Source organism: Penaeus japonicus, unplaced genomic scaffold (genome assembly GCF_977035675.1).
Source record: "Penaeus japonicus unplaced genomic scaffold, GWHDUDI00000001_assembly GWHDUDI00000001, whole genome shotgun sequence".
Classification (NCBI taxonomy): domain Eukaryota; kingdom Metazoa; phylum Arthropoda; class Malacostraca; order Decapoda; family Penaeidae; genus Penaeus; species Penaeus japonicus.
Window position 1 is genome coordinate 44,214,124 of NW_028234403.1, and position 22,500 is coordinate 44,236,623.

A 22,500-nucleotide genomic window follows, 5' to 3' on the forward strand; every position below is an offset into this window, starting at 1 on the left:
ATTCCTTGACATGTGAGGAATGCCAAACTCACAGACAGGATCCAGCTGAGCCATGTCCAGCCCTGTCCTGCAGAGAATCAAATATTATTCTTCACTTGATGTGTGAACATATACATCTTCCGGGACATATGAAAGTACACTGCATGACAATACATCGGCAGTTCTAAACATACTTTCATAAATATATTCATACCCATGTCCACTTTAAAAGCATCCTATGTAATCCATGTTTGATTAGACTAAGTCATCTGAAGTGGGCTTAATCACGATATTTACATGTCTAGGAGGAGATGAGGAAGTTTGAAGAGGAGTATCATGACTGCCCATGACTTAACTTCCCAGTGTAGGCAAAATGTACTATTTTTCTCTCATGAATTCTGGACATTTCCTTTATTATTTCTATTTTGCTATTGCACTCTCATGTAGAAACAAACATATATAGACTACAGACTAACTGATGGATTAATACAATTGATTGACAGATAGGCCTATAAAGATATAGATCTCAAACAGACTAGTAGACACATCCTGTACTGAAACAAATACTGGAATATCAGAGTATCTCCTACCAGTCTTTGTGGACTAATCAATATAAATATCACTTTGTAATTTCCCCTTCTTAGAATTAATTGTCCAGTTCTCAAAACTTGATGCTCTTAAACTATTCCTCCTTAGAGAACTATGTAGTAATTATCCAAGCTCTCAACATCAATCAAAGTTTATTAGAAGCTACTTTATTTGCTATTTCAGTAACCTTAGTTACCTTCCCTCCTCAGAATTATTGATTACTGATAACAATATTTTCTTTGGCAGTATGTTGTGAGTCTGGACACTTCTTATATAGTATTTTTATAGTATTTTTATAGTATTTTATAGTATTTTATAGTATATTTATAGTGTTCTTCTATAGTATTTTTAGACTTTGCTGTTGATGTATTCTGTATTCAATCATATAGGCATATATTCTATTAGATGTAAAACTACAGTATACTATAAATGTTCACAATGTCACATATATCAGAATGTAAATTCTTTATACAATTCAGACACTTAAACTAAGAAAATATGAAATAAATAAATAAATAAGTAATGTACACAGATAGTGAAGGCAATGCAAACTGTAAAAGACCAAGAGTTTGACATCTGAAATCTGCAAAAATAATATCAGTTAAATACCTCATCAGTAAATGTCATAATGAAAAACACTACCCAAAGAACACAAAAATTGGGTAAACAACATGAAAGATTGAAAATCAACCCACTTTGGCAAAGATCTGACACAGAAAAGGAATATAGAGACTATAAATTTGAACATTCATGGTCTTTTAACAGCTTTGGAACAGTGAGTGAGTGAGTGAGTGAGTGAGTGAGTGAGTGAGTGAGTGAGTGAGTGAGTGAGTGAGTGAGTGAGTGAGTGAGTGAGTGAGTGAGTGAGTGAGTGAGTGAGTGAGTGAGTGAGTGAGTGAGTGAGTGAGTGAGTCTGTCTGTCTGTCTGTCTGTCTGTCTGTCTGTCTGTCTGTCTGTCTGTCTGTCTGTCTGTCTGTCTGTCTGTCTGTCTGTCTGTCATCTATCTGTCATCTATCTGTCTGTCTAATGTTTATCAACTTATCATTCTTTGATATATCTTTGTAAAATGGTAACAGAAAATAGTCTATATATTCATCGAATAATCTGTAAACATATATAAATCTTCCCCAACAGGTATATCTACTGTAACAGTTATAATAGACTCACAAGAGGTTAATATGAGGTTTTACATCTCCAAAGCTTGAATGGGAAATATGGAATATCAGGTATGTGGTAGGATAGAAAAGGGCATGGGAGCTTGTGTTGTGACTGGCACGTGGATCTGGTGTGTACATTGTATTGAGTGGTGCATGGGTGTTCTAAGGTAGAAGGTGTGCGATTGTAGCGTGGTAATTGTGGTATGAGCCTGCGAATATGCAACCTCATAAATATATATATAGATGGATTGGTAAGTATAAAGATAAATATAGATATTTATAAATAGACACACAAAGATATATATAGTGAGAGAGAGAAAGAGAGATATATTGATAAATAGATATATATGGATATATATAGATATAGATATTTTTTATGTAAATGTGTACACACTATGAAAAGATATTGCAGAAAATTTTCATAGACAACATAATGTGTATCAACTTCTAAATCACATATATACTATAACTCACACACTTGAATTCACCCTATTTCATAGTATTCATTAACCTAAACTATACATATAACCAAACAATCTTAATGCCAGAATTTCCCTTGCTTTTACCATTTCTACCCTATTTGAAGTCTCAATCTAATATTGTACTCTTTACTTTTAATTCAATAAAGTATATTATACAAGCACAAGCTATGTACTTGTATTGACAAGTTTTACTTCTTAACCCATTGCGGACGGGTATCATGACATAGATGACACAGGAGCTTTGGCCTGGCGAAGGTCGCCATGACATACATGACGTTCAGGGATTTTGGATGAAAAGAGGAAGGTGACCCAGACCATACCCAGAGACTGAAATATGCCCCTGTGCCAGTATGGTTGTCTTGTGCTGTGGCACTTACAGTCAAAAGCTCCCGGGCTCCTTCCTCTTCCCCATCTTTTCATGTAATATTTATTGTGGATGGTTATTTCTTGGCCTGAGATTAAAAACAGTACATGAGAAAGGACCAAGTATCTATAAGTGTTCCCTGGAGGGACAAACATGTACTCTGCACAAGATAATCATCTCAAGTCTGAAGACTACTGTTCAAGTTGAAAACCTACGCAAACACCAGATTAGACAGTTAGCATTGTGTGTATGAGAAATATTTTGTTCATCCTCAATGGTACAACTGCAAAATTTTGAACCTTCGGTTAGAACCATTAACCCATTCACGCCGGGGCGATTCCGGCTTTGTATGATCGTAATGCCGGGGTTTTCGAACCCATAAACCTAATGCCTTAAGACTCTAGGGTGCACAAGACGCGAGCCTGGGCTGCCCGCTCGCTCACCCTGAGCACCGGCTTTGCCCAGATATCTCGTCACCAGCGTCTGATGCAAAAAACAGTTAACGTGTCAGCACGTTATCCGGCGCGAATGGGTTAACATGGTCAAGAAAAGAGAGGCAACCACAAGTTACATATTTGTGGCAAAAGTAATTGAATAGCTATTGTATAGCTTGTTTAGGCTTTGATGTTCCTTTCCTTCACAAAGCATAAATAAATTAGTTATCTAATAATTCATCAGTGAGATCTAAAAGAGCTCTATGATTAGTAGATAAAATTTCACAAAATCAGTCTGGCATCTGATTATGCAACAGAAACTGTCTTAAAAATAGTTACCTTAGATCAGTGGTTCTCAAACTGGGTGCCGCGGCACCCTGGGGTGCCACGGACAGCGCCTAGGGGTGCCACAAGATTGCCATGAATTTTGTCTTGGCTAGATCGTTTCAAGGTACATTTGTAAAACATCATATGTTAATTTGGGTTTGAGTACGGATAATAATTTTAAATCATTAATTAAAGTAATTCAAACAGAGGAGGGGTTGCCATCACTGAAAAAAGATTGAGAACCACTGCCTTAGATATTAACTTAGTTTTGGTAGATTCACTGATTGTGTCTTATATATGACCCTCATCCAAAAATTTGGTAAGAATATTTTGAGCATGCACTTGCTATACTCTGCAGTCTGGCACAGATCTACTACTATTGTTTTGAAGATACTGTTTAGCATACTGCAGAAATGACACATTAAAAAATTAAAATATCTCTCACCAAAATAACAATTCCTAGAATCACACACAAAATATCTTATCCCAAAATACTACCTAAGCCTATCTCAATGTCTCCCCTGAACTTAGCAGGAATGATAAACCTCAAAACAATCAACATACCTGCCAATATAAAAAATATCTCAAACACCTAATCCCACAACCCAAAATCTACCTGCAACATAATCTCAACACCTACACCTCACGAAAACACACAGGTATACATACACACACACAGTAAAACAGACACATGATGAAGACCCCTCCCATCAGCCTCACAAACCCATTACTAAGTCCCTCGTGAATGCCACAACGTCACTCTAAGCAAGTAACTTGACCTTATCTACTACGCTCCCTCTCAGGAGTGGGTGCAGGTGAGAGAGGCAGTGGATAACGCCGCTAGAAAAGGGGAAATTATCTGTGGATTACCTGTCCTGGGAGTTCGACTTCAACTTCACCCCAACCACAGTAACGCTACCTGGCTCGCCCAAAAGCTATCGTCTTTAAATCATTAATTCTTCATCGGTAAAGGCGAAAATCACGTGATTTATCTCTTTGATGATATCTATTTTTATTTCTGATGTACATCTCTCTATTTTTGTTGTCTTAAACGGTATCGGGATCTAGTTGTTATATTCGCATTTTGTATTAAAGAAATAAATGCGATGTCATACGGAAAGCTAAGAAGATGAGCTTTGTTTTGGTATTTTTACTCTACAAATTGTACAGAAAATAAAATTCATCCATGGACATTATAAGGAAAACAGTAGTATTAAAAAAATAATTCACTATACAAAAATATTAAAATGTTCAATAACATGAACGATCTAACCAATCGACTTTCTATAATGTTTGATAATTCTTCGTTTATCGTTCTTTACTGGTCTTCGAGCTGTTATTGACCATTTACTTTTCTTTGGGAAAGCGAACTTCCAATTATCAGTTGACATTTCATTGTGCAAAATCAAGCAAATAGCATGTTTTTGTTTTTATTCCGTTGGAATCCATCTGTTGATGTAATGATGACAACTCTCTTATCTGTTCATGGATGTTTTAATAACAACCTCCACATTCAAATATCTCTATGGAGGCAAAGTCGTTACATGATAGCACCGCGAATAATTTGTTGGAAATCAATATAAAATAATACAGGCGATGGCACATGGTTCTAATATCTGACCTATCAAATTAATGACACTGTCATTTGCATCCAGTCTATCATTATTTCTTCACTTTCCACTTACACATTACTCATGAATCTCCGGCCACACATGCCGACAATCACATAGCATCTGTATATAAGTAATTTGGTTATTTTTATCATTATTATCATTTACATTAAACTGTATTTCTTCGTATTCCTTACTCAATTTGAATCCCCAGTCATGCGCAGCATTGAGTCTCATGTCAGCTTTATAATCATTACAATTTGCTCCAATTATTTCTGTCATTATCATTCACACTTTTTGACAAGTCTTACATTTAATTCATTCATTTAAGTAGCTACTCATATTGCTCATTAATACCCAACCATAGTATTGCATGACATCATCCTCATACTAATCATTCATAACATCTAAAATACTTCAATTGATCATATCACCACTATCATCCACAAATCAAAATTAATCTAATCAACTTATCCATTCACTCATTATAGTTACTCATGCTACTCATGAACCTGCAATCACAACACAAGCATCATGGCGGCCGTGTGGAGCAGACGACTCGCCTCCTCTGTCAAAGATTACCTTCTGTCTTCCTCTCGTGGACGATTACAGTTGACGAGTAAGTGTCTGATGAGTCAGTTGAATGAGTTGGAAATTAATTATAAATTATAGCGAGGAAAAGGCAGTTTTGTCTCTGTAAATTTTGGTGTTGCCGGGTGTTCTGCTCTCGGTGTTATTCAATGTTTAATAACTTTTGTCTGTTTAAGAACTAGAACTTTGAGCTTATGAACATTAGTCGCTATGCCATTACTTTGTCAGCTTATGTTCAATGTGAAATTCATTTCATTGCAAGCAGTCATAGTGATCTAAATGTTTCGTAACTACAGTGTCTATTAGTGTATTTTTAAAAGTATATCTGATTGTATTTTTTCTATAGACTTATATATAGTTAATTGATTAGGTAAACATGCCAGCATGATAAAGTTTATAGAGCTCCCTAGCAATTAAACATTTCATAAGAAACCATTCCAAACTCCATCTCGCCAGAGTAGATGTAAAGGATGTTTGTTGGTCTTTTCTGGAGCGGAGAGCACAGAGGTCATGGCAGTCACTTGGTACTGCACCAATTTTGACTTAAACACCTGCTACTATTGTTAATTTTGTGTCAGCTGTGACATTTAACAATAAAGCAGAAAAGGCCTCCAATTTATCATCATTGCTAATGTAAGTTTGTTTAAAAGCAGTAATGCTTAATCGAACATAACCCACTCCCGACGACAACCCCCTATGCCGGCCCAAGTAATATTGCCCTAGGGACGTCACACTGGTGTGTCACCGCGTCATCTGGATCGATGGTGTGTCACACCCGTGTGACACACCATCGTCAATGGGTTAATAAAGATTGATGTTGCTTTTTATAAGCAGTGTACTAATACATTGTTAGGCTAGATGTCCCTCTTCACTTTTACTAATTGCTGAAGTGATTGAAATTTATAGAAGTAAATTTGGACTTGGTCAACATTTACTACTGCTAGCCTTATCGTCTGCATTTTTGTGGCCCAAGTCTAACAGGGACAGCTTAAAGACAGTCCTTATGCACGTGACACATCTCCAAACCTGCCTTACACTTTGGGCTAGTCACAGAAGAACTTTGGGTATCAAAGCCATTTTTGTGATTTTTGACATTGTAGAGTTCAGAGACTTTTGTCCTTTGTAAGCAAATCTTAGAATCTGACCTTTTGTTAATACTAGCCAGTGTCCAAAACATACAGGGAGTGAGCTTATCTGTACATCAGTATGCCTGTACAAGAAAAAGTGTAAACAGCCTTACCGAACAAAGATTTGTTAAATGGTTCTCTTGCAGACAGATTGAACTTACATTTTATCTGTTGGCTAATCACAGTGGCCTTGAATAAACATTTAAAGGGCGTATCCAAAATCACATCAATAACAGAAGACTGCCAAGTTAAAAATGTTGCTCTTTCTATAGCAAAGGATGATAACAGAATTCACAGTCTGTGTGAAAGGCACAAGTCTTGCTTAGTGACTGAGGAAAATCTTGACATTCTGCTCTAATGTGAAAATGTAGCTCAGAGGAGAGGGTGGGACAGAGGAATGCAGGCAAGGATAATTAAAAGTCAAGGTCATATAACAAGGTCAAAATCAATTGGTGTTAATCAAATTTTTATTGACAATAGTTGATGGAGTTTCATAGTTTGTTATTTTTAATAGTTCTAAGGTCACAGCAGTAGGCCAATTTCTCATCCAGGCAATGTGGTATATAGTTATCATATTTTGATTTGACATTGGAGATGGGCTGGAAGTAGGGTAGAAATTGGAATGTTGGGGAAAATACCAAGTTAATCAATAGTGAAGGTTACAGTTGTGTCATAGTTGTTTCCTCTATAATTAAAGTTAATCACAGTAGTTAGCATGGTGGGTGTGTATGTATTTGCATGTACAAAAGAATTGATACAAATAAACAGACAATATAAAATTGATAAAAGGAATAAAGAAAAAAAAAAAAAAAACTTGTCTGTGAAATTGTAGTTTCAGTTTATATGTTGAGCAACTCATATCTTTCAGGAATGACAGTGTCTCCATGCAGCACAACCAAGAGCTCAGGCACCACAGAGTCCTCTCCTGCCCAAACAGATAATAAAGGACCAGATGCATTTGATGCCTCGGAAGTGGAGGAGATATTGACCAGACAGACTACAATGGATATGGTAATGAATATTTAATTTGTATATTTTTAGATTTTTATTTTAGAAGTTGAATATTTACAGAGAACATTTTTTTTTTTTTTCTTATAGATCAATTTTGATTAGTTGTGATTATGACCCAAAAGATTTGAATTAAGCTTATTATTTTAGGATATGATCCTATTGTTAGTGTATGTTGTATATTAACCCACTCACGACGGGGGCATTCCAGCCTTGAATGTCCCAATGCCGGGGCGTTCGAATTATTAGGCCTAAATCAATTAAATGGCTGGCACAATACTGTGCCGCCCGGCCACTGGGCTTTTGAATGAGCGGTACAGTACTGTACCACCTGTCCAGAGAGGGTTAAGATTTGATTTTATATTTATTAAAGGGTGGAGATAAAAAAAAATCTAGATGTTTGATTTAGGACAGTTATTTTAATTTTAGTACATTATTGTCTAAAAGCAAATGTAACAGGTATGTTCTTTCTTATTCATAAAGTCAAGAAAATAAGGTTATAGTTAACCTACAACTTGCCACTACTTAACCCTTTCCCGACGGGGCACGTGCTACGCAAAAACCCTATGCCGGGCGATTGCAATATTGCATTGTAATCGTCACACTGGCATGAAGCCCCGGCATCGGGAATTTAGCTGTGTCACACGAGTGTGATGCACCGTCGTCATTGGGTTCATTTATGGTCAACCACCAGACCAATGAAGAAAACACAGATTGTAAGAGATTATGTTTCTTATATCTATCAGCAACCCAAAATATTTTGAAAAGTTATCTTTAAAAGGTGATTATAAGTAATAGAAGGGAAACACTTAGTGCCCTGTCCATTACTGTGGTGTCACTGATTTGTGCAGAGTATGTCTTATCTGAAAAGATGCTTAATTTATTGGCATTTTTCTTCAAAACTGTATATATGAGATTAAATATATATTATTCCCTCAAGTGATTTACTGTGGACACCTCAATGCTTTCCACTATTTGTGGACTATTAAATAGATTTTTTTTTCTAATTGGCTGACTGTTAAAGGTGGCAGGATCATTCAGCTAGTGATATTGATAGAATCTGATTGATTGACTCACACAAGTGCAAGATCTGAATGAGGCCATGCATGGGACCTGTCATCCTGTGTCTGTGAAGCCACAGATGTGATCCATCAGAAGTAAATTATTTTTTGAAATATCTAGTAAATTATATAAGTATTAGTTCCTAACTATTTTTGAGAGTATAGTATTGGTAAATAGAAGAATTTCATCACAAGAGGTGTGAATATTTATTAACTGTCACAGAATTAGTTGTATGTTGATGATATATGTACAGCAAACCAAAAAGAAATCCAATGAATGCACAATAATATGAAATGAATTGAAGTTAGAAAAATATAAATAGAATAACAATTATTTTAAGATTATGAATATATTGTACATTGAATGGTCTCCTTTTTTATGCTGTGTCAATTACAAATGTCCACTTATCAGTACAGTTGCCTTATGGTATAAAATTTTATACTTTATGCACACAAATAAATATTTCATTGTGTTCCACGACCATTGCTTCACATTGTCATTCCCATCCTCTTTTAGGCTCTCCTCTCCCTCAGTCTCAATTTTATGGTATATTTATTGTCTGTTTACTATTCATACATCTGCATAGATATTTCATTGTTTTCTGTAAAGAAATATGTTCTTTATCTTGGTTTATTTGAGGGTAACATTGATGATCTTTTCAACTATGAGGAGTAACTTATTCAACTTTGATGCACTACTGTGTGGGCTTTGTTTGAAATCAACATTTTCTTGTGTGTAAATTCAAGCTATTGAAATGCCAAAGACTATAACTGGCCTTAGTGAAACTTTTGCAATCCCTCCTAATTTGGTAAAAACTTTTGTAGAATAACTTACAGGTATAGATTTTTTTTATCATACTTTCTAAAATGTAATATTAATGCCCCTTTGTTTATTTTTTTTCAGCCAGTGGAAATGCCAAACCCCTATGAGAGAGAAAAGTTGCAGTGCATTCTCTGCAACTACAAAGTGCACTTAGACTACAAGAATGTTAGATTGCTCTCTCAGTTTGTATCACCTTTCACTGGACAGATTTATGGCAGGCATATTACCAGGTTATGTAGGAGACAGCAATCAATACTGGAACGAGAAATACAAAAGAGCAGAGATTCAGGTAAGAGAACAAAGTAAATATTTTTTACTGTGTGAAAGATGAGAAAATGGAATAGAATTGCTACAGGAAAGCAGTGCAGCAGAATCTGTGATGTTGACTATAGTACAGTTTGGTATGAATTGCCTTGTTTCTCTCCCTCTTGTTCCCCCTCCCCCTTTCCCTCCTCTTCATCTACTCATTCCACTCTAAATCTTTAGTGGTTTCTTTGTCTTATTCTTTATTTTTTTCATTCCTATTTTTTCTCTTCCTCCTCCCAAATGCTAGATAAACACTGGTACATCATTTTATTCTCTTAATTTTATCTTTCTTTCCTTTTCATTTTCCATCTTCATCAGTTTTCCCTTTCTTTTCTTCTTTCTCTTACTTTATTAATTTATTTTTATGAATTTATATTTCTTAGGTGACAGGTTTTAATTTTTTAAAACTTTTGTACTTATCTTACCCTGAAAGATGCTTTGTAGTGTCTGTCTTTGTAGTAGAAATTCTGCATGATCATTTTTGTAACATGTCTCCACAGTATGTCTAAATTTTTTTCCCTTGTATTCACAGGTCTCATGCCAGTAATGCTGAAGAGTGTTGAGTTCTTGAAGGATCCCAAATTATTCGACCCGAACAACCCTGTGCGTCCACATGAATATTAGGGATCAGATATCTGTTTTGTAAATAGGCACTTCTGAAGAGGTATCAGTTTAATCCAGAATTTTTTTGTATAAAAAAATATTAAAATAAAAAGCTAGTTTTTTATTCAGTTTTTTTAACCATATTGTAAATTTGTAGAATATACTGTTGCTATAGTATGACTCAGCCTTTTGGATTTTTATTATTATTATTATTATTATTATTAAATTAAATTCACATCAGCAAGTGTACTACCACCTGTGAAACAGAAATTATATAAGTATATTATTACAAGAAGAAAAATCGCGAATGCAGGAAGGCAAAAGTCGTAACACATACTTTAACCCAAATAATTATCAAAGCCATTGGGATGATTTAACATTGCCAAATATAATTCCAGACATTTGCTGCAGCTACCATTTCAAATGTAACCCAGTTGCATGCAGAAATAATCTGAGTGCACTAATTACTGCACCACAATTAATATTGAGATCACCCAGGCCTGATCAAAATGAGAAGTGTGGCTATGATGTTTTCTCCCCTTTGTCTTTGATTCTGGACAAGCAGATTATTAAGTTTCTATAAAAGCATTAGAAAATTTGGTTCCAGTTGACTTCAGTAAGCTTGAGAACTAATGCCATCAGAGCCATAAAATTCCATAGTATACAGCACACGGAACAAAAGGCAGCCATCATTTTCATGGCATTGATAGATTTCATTTGAATTTGGGCTTACCCATTGGGTTAATATACTTGAAAGGTATAAAAAGAAGAATTAAGTTCCTTATTAATTCTTTATTATGAATAATGATTATGTCTACAAAAGGCACATTTACAATATCAATAACAAATCCAGTTGTTTAATATATCTACTTCCGTACTGGATTTTTATTATGGACGGCTCCTTATATCAGAGTTATTTCAAAAACATTATATTTTTTATCTTCATAGCAGTTCTTGATGTGTCGATTACACAATAATCAAATTACCAGGATCATACAGGCACTTGCTCTGTAGCTTGTCTATTAACACGATCAACTTAAAGAGTGGATCTTGTGAAAGGCAGCCAATGCACCCAATTTTAAAAAGAATTTTAAACTGGGAACTCATTAATCCAACAGCTACAGCTGCTGAAGTAAAAACAGTGAGATGATTACAGAGTAAAGGGAGACTTTATTGAAAATGTACTACTTGGTTGATCAATTGTCAGGTAGCATTTCTTTTCTTTTCTTTTGGTAGTCTACTATCCATTATGAATAAATTTGGCCATTGTATGTTCACAAAGCCTTGTCACCAAATAATGTAGACAGGTTTCTCTACAGCTACTGACAAGTATATAATTTTGTTTAAAGAATAATGTTAACCTGTTGCCGACGGGACTGGCGAGAACTGGCAACCCCCTACGCCGGGCCTAAGTAATATTCCTTCACGGTCGTCACACAGGTGTGACACCCCGTCGTCATTGGGTTGATATTCTTTTTTTAGCAGCAGGAGGCAGAGGATTTCATATAAAAAGAAAAAATATAAAGTTAAACTGATACTGACTAGCATTGTTTTGCCTTGTGCTTTTTTTTTAGCAACATGTATTTCTAACTTTCATCCTGCTGAAAGATTCCTCACTCCAATTCACCTTCTCTACTTTGGCTTAGGCTTTGTTCCTTTAATCCATTCCAGAAGAGGTCTCAGTCCTTTCCCTGCAAGAGCACTCACTTCAAAAGTTGTGAGTTGTTGTGGTGCGTACTCCTTCAAGTCATCGAAACGCATCACATTTAGGAGTTCATTGCTGGCACGACTTAAGACGCAGTCTGTCTTGTTCATTACTATAGCCACCTGGAAAAATATGTAGACAAAATTATTGTGAGATAATTTAATATATACATAACATAGAATGGGTCTTTTATCTTTCAGCTTTTTATACCCATAATACAGTAACCCAGATATTAAATTTAAAAATACCTTTCAGCTTCATATTTTCAAGTTGTCAGATATTTCTCTAATACATATTTTTGAATACGTACTTTTAATTTTCCTAAGGTAAAACAAAAAGTAATTCAATCTAAATACAAGTAACCTTTAGACCTTTCTTTGTGCCACAAATTGTTGTTTGGTCAAAAATGATCATATATTTTTAGTAAACTGCAAATGAAGATTGAGATTGGAATGTTAAATGAGCAGTGAAAAAAATAATTTGCTTCTATAATTATGATAAAATATCACAATATTACTTAAGATTTAACATTATTTTCAAAGACATTGCTTGAAGCAGAGAAAATATGTTACTTTTGAAATCAAATACTTTCTTTCATTACATCTTGAAAATTGAAATTGAAATTGAAAGCAATAACTACAATCTAAGGTCTGAATAAGGGCAGCTGATATCCCAAGTGCAGCCAAATAATGGTGGCCTATTGGTGTATCTTAGATGTCAAATGACACCATAGAGCATAGTCTAAAACTAGTCAAATGGGTGAAATAATATATAGCAAAAAAATAAATAAATAAATAAAAAATAATAATAATAATTGTCAGTAGAACATACCATTAGGCCCTTACTATGAATCTGATATTTTGTAAAATTTGATGACTACAACTTGACTACAACCGTAAAATACTTTGTGGTACCCCCATCCCTTGGTGGCTTAAGCACATGCTGATATTGATTACTGAGCATAGCTCATAGCCACTGAGTAATAGTTCCTTGTACAACTAACACCATATCTGGCTTTCCTGATACATTTATTGAATGTCTCACATATCTTAAATTATTCAAGTAAAGCATAATTATCATAGATGGGATCAGCAATCAGAAAAATATTAAACCTGTATTGTTCAACAAATACGATATCAGGTCAGTTTCTCAAAATAAAAAAGTCTTTCTGCTTGTGAGATACAGCATTATGATTGAGAAGTTCATTAACCAAACAACTGCCCAAAAAGAATTTTCACTTTTAATGGTGACCCAACTGCTGGTCATATTTGTCTATCCTGTAATATCATGTTTTTGTTTAGACTTGTATCAGTATAAACATTCTCCCACTATATCACATATAACATCTATCTATTCTGGAGCAGTAAAATTAAAGTTTATATCATTATAGATAAATGCTAGAAAATCCTGTACCTCAGCCTTTAAAAATGCAAACCAAAGAGCTCTCACATACATCTCACGAAGCCACACAACACTATACTAATCTACATGACACAACACAGGATTGCATAACATGCATACTCACACACATGCCCACATCCTCATCTACCCATTTGCACACACTGAGACAAATGCACATGCACTTACTCATACACATGTACCCACACAAAAAGAAAAAAGAAAAAAAATATATAATAATAAAATTAAATAAATTTAATCATATTTATTTTACTAAATATTATTAAACTATTACATACACTGTATAAAAGAAAGTAATTTTAATCTTAAACAGTTCAAAGAAAATGCAGAATACACTTTCAAGAACATTTATTAATATTTTACAGATCAAATAACTCAAAAATAGCTTATAAGTGGATGAGGTAGGCCACTCTCTTGTAACTCAACATGCAGTTGACAATTTTTCTATCTCCTACAATTTATATTCGTGTGCAAAGGAAGCTACAGTATTTCTGCCACATGTTTTTGTTTATTTTTACTGGATTCTTACAGTCTATGCATGTCATAAATTTTACTGCTTGGAGCAGTCACTCTCTTCCTTTTACTTTAACCAGAAAAGGGAGGCATTTGTCATCACTGCATATATTTGATAAGGATTTCAAATATATTACCAAATTTATTATCATATTTAGTGATCTTAATAATGGAGTATAACATATATATAGGGCTAAAGAAAATTGAATGTATAGGTATATATATTGCATGGAAGAGGAACAAAATCAAATCACAGATTTTATATCACATTATTTTACATGTTTGAAGCCTCATAGCAATGTATTTTATACCATAAAGAAAATAGGCAGCTCGTTCTTATATTATGCTAATGTTGCTCTTTTTCCTGGAGATGGCTGTTCAAAATTCCCTTCTTTCGAACTTATGCTAATGTTGCTCTTTTTCCTGGGGATGGCTGTCCAAAATTCCCTTCTTTCGAACTTATGCTAATGTTGCTCTTTTTCCTGGGGATGGCTGTCCAAAATTCCCTTCTTTCGAACTTGTGAAACTAGCATATAACTGAGCATATCTTCTCTGGTCAGTCTGTGTGACTGATGGCTTCACCTCTCTCAAAGCGGCTTGAATGTGTCTAAAGTAAATCTTGAAACTTGACTGAGTGGGGTCCTGCTTCATGACATTCTTGGGTATTATAGGCTCAGTAAAAGTGTTCTTTGTTCTTTTTTGTTCATCAACCATCTCATCATCAGACACACCATAATCAGAAATATAGCTCTTTTGACTGTATATAACTCTTTTCTTTTCCTTCTCAATTAGGACTTGTTCTTCTATTTTCTCCACATTAAATGATCCTTGGGATATTGGGTTTTCTGCAGTGTCTTCCTCCTTGATTGCAGCATTACTAAAGGATAAAGATTCTTCAAAATCATTGTTATTCTCTTTGGCATTGGCTGTATCTCTCACATCTTGAGTTGATGGGATAATATCTTTATAAAGATCATCACCAAACGCCTCTTGAGCAACCGCAACCTGTGCTGTTGACAAGATACTTTGCAAGTCTGCCCCAGAAAAGCTTTCAGTCAAACTGGCAACCTCTGACCAATTTATTTCTTCTCCCAAGTCAACATCCTCACTTAAAACTTCCAAGATCTCTTTTCTGTCTTTTTCTGTTGGCATTGGACAATAAACACACTTGTCGAGACGGCCTGAAAAAGACAAATACAATCCTATAAAAACATTTTCTCCAACACATCAATTTTTTTACTCGATCTTGAAAGAGCTAATAATGGAAAGTGCCTAAGAAACTGAGTTAACACATTGATAAATAGGAAAAAACAATATTCATTTCCTTTCAAAATCATGAATAAAGATAATGTAAAATGCAAAGCGTTTGTTACAACTTACCTGGTCGAAGAAGTGCAGGATCAATGAGGTCTGGCCTGGAGGTTGCTGCCAAGATATAAACCCCACTAAGTCCTTCTACGCCATCCATCTGTGTTAGTAGCTGATTCACCACACGATCTGTCACCCCAGTGCTATCATGTCCACGCCTTGGAGCAATTGATTCAAATTCATCAAAGAATAGGACACAAGGTTTGGCACTTGAAGCTCTGTTAACATCAGAAATATTCTTATAAGTGTATAATTCTTCTTATTACTTCAAATTTATTACAAAATAATTGCAAAATAATAAGTCTGTAAAAATGTCAGAACTATTTTTTTCCTAGTATAATCATTAACTACTGCAATAAACTAATTAAGATCCTATAATTAACAAATTGCTAATAAGAGTTTAGGTTTTTCAGTTTCTTAAGATATACAAAATATCTGTCACTACATGCTACCAGATAGAACTGCAATCACTCAAAATAATATAGATGTTACATAAACAGTTTACTTCTAATCATATTTTCCCCTATTTTATCATTGCACCATATTCCATATTTTTTTTCTCACTTGCCTCTCAAAAGCGTCTCTGACTGCCTGCTCACTTGCACCAATATATTTAGACAACAGTTCTGGGCCCTGCAAGGATAATACAGAATTAATATTGTATGAACTAAACAAATTGGCCTTCTTAAATAAAACAAAAATAGGCCATATGTAAAAGGAAAGTTAGACTAATATCACAATAAAACCATGACTAAGGTACAAGACAACAAACCTTGACTGAAATGAAGTTCAGTTGACAGTAGGCTGTAACAGCATTGGCCAGGAGTGTTTTGCCACAGCCTGGAGGTCCATAGAGTAGGACCCCAGACCTCAATCTCAGATTAACATTGTTGAACAAGTTGGGATATACTGAGGGCCATGTCAGCGTCTCTTCTAAGATCTTCTTGGCATCTCCCATGCCACCCACCCTGAAGCCCTCATCAGCCTTCTTCTCCGATAAGGATATGCCTACAAACATTACACTACGGTTATTTTTCTCCACTATGTAAATGGTTGAAGTTACCTTTTAAACTGTATTGCCTCACATATATTACAACAATACATATTGAACCAAAGCATTAAAACAACTTCTAAGTGCGGCCATACCAAATTTTCCTTCTGTTGATCAGTGTTTGTACATGTGTTTGCGTGTCTATAGTCTGTGGGTGTCTGTGTGATTCTCTGCAATTCTGTGTGACTGTTTGTAAGACTCTCTGGAACTATCGTTGTGATTCTTTGTGATTCTGTGTGACTGTGTGTATCTGTTTGTTTCTGACTGTGGATATAGATGTGAATGTGAATGAGGATGAGGATGAGGATAAGGATGAGGATGTGGGTATGGGATAGAGTATGGGTTAGGTTATGGGTTAGGGTGTAGGTTAGGGTGTGGGTGTCGGTATGGGTATAGCTATGGGTATGGGTGTGAGTGAGAGTGTGGGCATGGGTGTGGGCGTGGGTGTGGGCATGGCTGTGCGTGTGGGCATGGGCATGGGTGTGGGCATGGTTGTGAGTGTCAGTGTCAGTGTGAGTTCAGGTATGGGTGTGGGCATAGGTGTTGTGTGTGGGTGTGCATTTGTGTATGGATGTGAGTGTGGGCAGATGTCAGTATGAGTGGGGGGGTATAGGCACTCATGTGCATGGATGCATATACATACCAATATCTAAGCTTTCAACCCACCTCTTAATGCCAGGGATGTATAGCCATCAAGAGCAGCATCCACATCACACTGAAGAACTTTCCATGGTATGATGCTATCATCACTTGTCTTGCTTGTATTACTGTCAGCCTCTGATGTTTTACACACAAAGTTTGTTTTCTTAACATAATCATAATTTCTTTCTATGGTTTCCCTTGAAGTATAACTTTCCCATCTATCCCTAGCTTGAAAAAATGTTCTAAAAGCTAAATGGTTCAGGTCAGGCAGCACAAAACTTTCAGTCCTTCTGGTAATGACTTTTGTATCCAGCTGGAATTTTTCCAACTCCGAACGCCCACAAAATATACAGTACTCATCAGCTTCTGGACAGCACTGGCAAAACAAGCTTCCTTCCTTGCTGGCAGCAAACTTTTCACAGTGTTCATTGAGCATTGTCATGAAAGCCTTTACACGACCTTCTGATTCCAATGGGGGAATTCTGAACGTGCAGGGAAAGTAGTGACAACCCTGAGGACTGACTAGAAGGGGATGGACACTTGTTCTTGCTATACATGTCCCCACCACCATCACTGAAGGAGAGTCTGAATCATAACAGAATCGTAAAAGATCATCTAAAAGTTTCCTGAGCATGCTGACAACCTGCATCATGTGTTCATACACTGGGCCTGATTCTTGATCAGTCCCATCAACTGGTACTAGGTAGTCAAGGTCTTCCAAAACGACAAGAGAAGGTCTCCTGAAAATTGCTTCTCTCAATAGCAGTTGTAGCTTCTTTTCTATAGTCTCCATTTTCTTTCCTTTTAGCTGTTTAAAACTGACTATGTCACAATGGATGCAATGTGTGGAAGTGGACAAATCTTTAATGAGCGTCTCCACTAAGCTGGTCTTTCCAGAGCCTTTACTACCACTGAGTAGAGCAAACTGAGGATATGTTGCATGTGCTAAAGGTTTAAGCCCAAGACCCATTATTATATGTTGTCTTAGATTAACCATGATGTCCTCCTCACCAAGATATAAATATTTTGCAAAGAAATGAGAATCAAGATCACTAACCAAGTTTGGTATATATGGAAGACTGGGTATTTGAGTAACAAAAGTTGTTTCCAATATTACAACTGATTTCTTTGTTAGCTTCAAAGGTATACCATTCCTTGTTGACAAGCAAATATCAATGTACTTTTCCTCTAGCTTAACTTCCATAATGGTGCCTGGATTTATGATGACCATGCACTCATCAACAATATTCCGAAGTAAAGCTTTTAAATCATCTAAAAGAGCTTCTTTTCTAATATTGACTGTATGCGATAGTGGAGCAACATCAACAGAAACTGGGACTGTGCTGATATTCGATTCAGAAGATCTTATCTCCACGATACTTGTGAGTTCTAAATTCATCTGTCTTCTACAGCAGTTAGGCATAACACAATTGTTCCTTCGAAGAATCATGTTCATTTCTTTTGTAAAAGATGTATTTTCAGTCTTCCCTCTTACAAAGTTTTCCCATACAATAACTGCAAACAGTTTTTGGCTTTCTAGCTCTTGCCCAATACTTGACTTGTTTGCTTTCTTTCCTTCACTTGTTTTACGCTCCTCCTTTACATTACTTGGCTTTTCCAAGTTTTCTTTTGGTGACTTAACTTTTCTTAAATTTGCTATAAAATACTCTTCATCTTTGTAAGCAGAAAAAACTATGCTCTCCTTACTAATAATGACTAAAGATGGATGACTCTGCAGAATATTAGACAATGGAGAAGAAGCATCACATGGAAATGGAAGCACTCTATAGCCAAGACACACATCTCTTCTTACAGGTTTACTTTGTACTCTCTTTTGTTCTTGCAGCCTGTCAATCACAAAATCGGTTAGTTTTCTGATCATCTTTTCATTGAGATTTTCACTATTTTCATTTTGTTGATCTTTTTCACATGCTTCTAATACAGTATCCCCAAAATCCAATTCACCTATATCTTCATCATCTTCTACATCGGCATTCTCATTAACAGGATTAAAACTAATGCGAGAGTAGTCTTCAGATCCCTCATTTTCCAGAGGTGGATGAACTTCTACTTGAGTCATGGGATGTAGAACCACACTGGGAACAGAAGGGTCAATGTGAGTGGTAGTGAGCATTATGCACACTCCACCTTCAAGCCACAAGGGAAGGGTTTGCCCCAGTCTCATTACACGCATCTGGGTTAGGATTGCTGACTGAGCACTATCAACATTCAGAGCTAAATCTTGCCACTGCATTAGGGATCTAACAGTAACCGAAATGGCTGTACAACTTGGTGGTACAGAAACCTGCACAAGCATCCCTATTTCATTCTCACTTATGTCATTGCCTTTCAATACTTCTCTTCCAACTAAGACACTGTTTTCCTCACCAGTGGTTGGCATATGCATGTCTCCAGCCCATGACAGTAAAATGCTTTTCCCTGAGGAGACTTCAAGCCGGAAAGTTGGGGTATGGGCAGGATGAACAAGGTGCATCCATGTTCGTGGAAGTGAAATGAAGCAGTGGCGAGCAGGCCACCCCTTCACCACCACAGAATGGGAAAATGCACTGGTTTGCATGGTTATGGATCATTTACCATAGCTTATCATGTTTCATGTATCATCCTAAACACTTTATCCTTGCATTTTTCACTGCAATCTGATCTGTATCTGTATTTCACCATATGAACTGAAAGGTATCACATATCATCTGTAACCTATCCAAGTTGTTTCTTAATAACACTGAAAGTAAGAAGAAACAGCAGTGTAAACCATACTGAAATATTAAAGGTTTGATATGATTAAATAGCAGTAATTAAACTATCTAAATAATACAGTCCTCTGCATTTGTGGGCATGCATTTTAATTTTGATGTGCATTAAATAAAAATTTAACTGAGAAAAGTATAAAAAATATAAATATAAAGGAAAATTATACCAAACATTACTGGTGCATGAACAACATAAAATACTATACAATTTTACTGACAATTCAAATTCTAAACCTGTAATACATACATACATACATACAGACATACACACACACACACACACACACACACACACACACACACACACACACACACACACACACACACACACACACACACACACACACACACACACACACACACACACACACACACACACACATATATATTTACTGTATATATACTGTATATATACTATATATACACTATATATATACACATATATATATGTGTGTATACATAGAGTAGAGCTTACTGTATGATTTATACCTGTGCTGCCTTAAGCTTGGGATTGGCAAGAAGTTCCATTAACAGCAAAGTTGCATTGGCCAGCTGAGTCAGATTGCTCACATCCACCACATACATGACCTTCTTCACACCACCATAGTAATTATGCCAGATGGGTGCCATGCTCCCTCCTGTAAAATCAACCATATCCATTACTATTTAAGAAACACATCTGAAGACACTAAAACTAAAATAAAGTACAAATGAAAATTATTTGCAGAATTCTAAAGCTTGAAATAGTCTACAATTCATTTTTCATCTGTGTACAGCTTATACAATGAGGCACTGTAATGAGGAGAACCATGAGTGTTCCTGCCTGAATGCCCATCACAAGTGAAGTTATCAGGAGCACATCTTAACCTGCTTATCTCTTCTTATCTATAGACAGTAATTGGAATTAGTGATAAAAAAGGTATATTCTATCCTTGGGTGGGGATGGGAGTGGGTATGGGTGTGAAAGTGGGTGGGTATGAAAGTGGGTGGGTGGATTGTTGTGGGTGTGAAAGTGGGTGGGTGGATTGGTGTGGGCGTGAGTGTGGGTGTGGGGGTGGGGGGTGGGGTGTAGGTGTGGGTGGTGTGTGGTGTGTGTGTGTGGTGTGTGTGGGTGTGGTGTGGGGGTGTGTGTTTGTGTGTGTGTGTGTGTGTGTGTGCGTGTGTGGGGTGTGTGGTGGGTGTGTGTGTGTGTGTGTGTGTGTGTGTGGTGTGTGTGTGTGGTGGGGGTGGGGTGTGTGTGTGTGTGGGGGGTGCGTGTGTGTGTGTGTGGTGTGTGTGTGGTGTGTGTGTGTGTGTGTGTGTGGTGTTGTGTGTGTGTGTGGTATGTGTGTGTTGTGTGTGTGGTGTGCGTGGTGTGTGTGTGGTGTGTGTGTGGTGTGTGTGTGGTGTGTGTGTGGTGTGCGTGTGGTGTGCGTGTGGAGTGTGTGTGGTGTGCGTGTGGTGTGCGTGTGGTGTGCGTGTGCGTGTGCGTGTGCGTGTGCGTGTGCGTGTGCGTGTGCGTGTGCGTGTGCATGTGCGTGAGCGTGTGCGTGTGCGTGTGCCTGTGCGTGTTCATACACACAAATCCACAAACATATACAGCCAAAGGGTGTTTGTCTAATAGTAAAATCAATGAGGTAAGTTTAACTTTGAAAAGTTCAACAAGCACCATCAATATGATGAATCAATATCTTTATAAACAGAACATAAAAATTTAAAAGGAAAATAGTTATCATTTCATTTCATGCCATTTCTAATTTTTCTAGTAAAGGGTTTTGTTAAATATCAAATTCATGTTAATTGTTCTTGTATTACCTAATACAGATTACCATAGCTTGTCCTTCATCCTTTTATATATTACAATAGAAAAAAATACAGGATAACTCATCCATATCTTCATCATAAGTTAGTTTTAGATGCAAAGAGATTAATCAGAAAAAATTATATTTTTCTAACCATATATGTTGGCCTCTTAAGCTGACAAACAAATTACATCTACTTAAACCTTTGCTTGTAATGAACACCTACCTAATTCCCGTATGTTGATTGGCAGCATCTCCGGTACCTGAAGAGTAACAATGTTCACTCCTACTGTTGGAACTGTTGTCATGGAAATATCTGGCTTGTTAAGATGAAGCAGTCTCCTCAGAAGGAGCGTTTTTCCTGTGCCTTCCGGCCCTATGCATAACAGCATGTTTCACTCTTTTCAGAATATGCTGGTGGGAGTGAAAAATTAATATATAAAACTTTCTGAGAGAAAATAATGTAACCTTACTATATTTATGTCATTTAGTTTCTTTTCCAGTTCACCTTTTATCTATATTGGGATTAGATGTAAATTCTGTTGGATAATTTGACAAAGCCAATGCAAAAAAAAAAATTATTACACTGACATCAGGAAAATAATATTTTCTTTGACAACTTAGCTTCTCTACCTTCCACATAAAATGACAGTGTTCTCCAAAGTGGAACTAATGTAAGAGCTATGCAAAAGTTATGTAAGTATATCTTAGGCCATACGTCATTTTTCTTGCTAATACAAGTATCATTATTTTTTATAATACAATTATATAAAGCTGAATTTTGGGAAAATGC

At 36.2% G+C, this 22,500-nt stretch overlaps 4 protein-coding genes across 8 annotated transcripts in view; 1 reads left to right on the plus strand and 3 right to left on the minus strand.

Moving 5' to 3' along the window:
• LOC122258759 (ELMO domain-containing protein 3) overlaps positions 1–6,843 on the minus strand; it is a 17,724-nt gene extending 10,881 nt beyond the window's left edge. The window contains exons 1-2 of one of the 3 annotated variants that reach the window (XM_043024922.2): positions 6,821–6,843; positions 1–67 (exon numbers count right to left, since the gene is read on the minus strand). The exon at positions 1–67 is cut by the window's left edge and continues 35 nt beyond it. The gene's annotated coding sequence lies outside the window, so the exon portion shown is untranslated. The other 2 variants (XM_043024920.2, XM_043024921.2) reach the window with 2 other exon arrangements.
• mRpS18C (mitochondrial ribosomal protein S18C) lies at positions 5,406–12,346 on the plus strand. Of its 2 annotated transcripts, XM_043024924.2 has the most exons (5): positions 5,406–5,560; positions 7,528–7,670; positions 9,633–9,840; positions 10,390–10,521; positions 12,132–12,346. In XM_043024924.2, the coding sequence occupies exons 1-4, from the start codon at positions 5,476–5,478 to the stop codon at positions 10,479–10,481; spliced, it is 528 nt and encodes a 175-aa protein (XP_042880858.2). In that variant the 5' UTR covers positions 5,406–5,475; the 3' UTR covers positions 10,482–10,521; positions 12,132–12,346. The 2 variants fall into 2 exon arrangements, with proteins under 2 accessions (XP_042880858.2, XP_042880857.2); XM_043024923.2 differs by lacking the exon at positions 12,132–12,346 and having other exon boundaries at positions 10,390–10,582.
• LOC147472550 (ADP-ribosylation factor-like protein 16) overlaps positions 11,678–22,500 on the minus strand; it is an 11,491-nt gene continuing 668 nt past the window's right edge. For both annotated transcript variants that reach the window (XM_086541192.1, XM_086541196.1), the window contains exons 2-4: positions 21,934–22,121; positions 20,416–20,564; positions 11,678–12,287 (exon numbers count right to left, since the gene is read on the minus strand). In XM_086541192.1, the coding sequence (XP_086397318.1) occupies positions 12,093–12,287; positions 20,416–20,564; positions 21,934–22,099 (510 nt within the window). In that variant the 5' untranslated portion in view covers positions 22,100–22,121 and the 3' untranslated portion in view covers positions 11,678–12,092. The remainder of the gene's footprint in view (positions 12,288–20,415; positions 20,565–21,933; positions 22,122–22,500) is intronic.
• Positions 13,814–19,898, minus strand: Pex1 (peroxisomal biogenesis factor 1). Its single transcript, XM_043024918.2, has 5 exons — positions 17,183–19,898; positions 16,238–16,473; positions 16,034–16,098; positions 15,478–15,683; positions 13,814–15,278 (listed from the first exon to the last, which is right to left on the minus strand). Exons 1-5 carry the CDS (start codon positions 19,734–19,736, stop codon positions 14,557–14,559), a joined length of 3,783 nt encoding a protein of 1,260 aa, XP_042880852.2. The 5' UTR covers positions 19,737–19,898; the 3' UTR covers positions 13,814–14,556.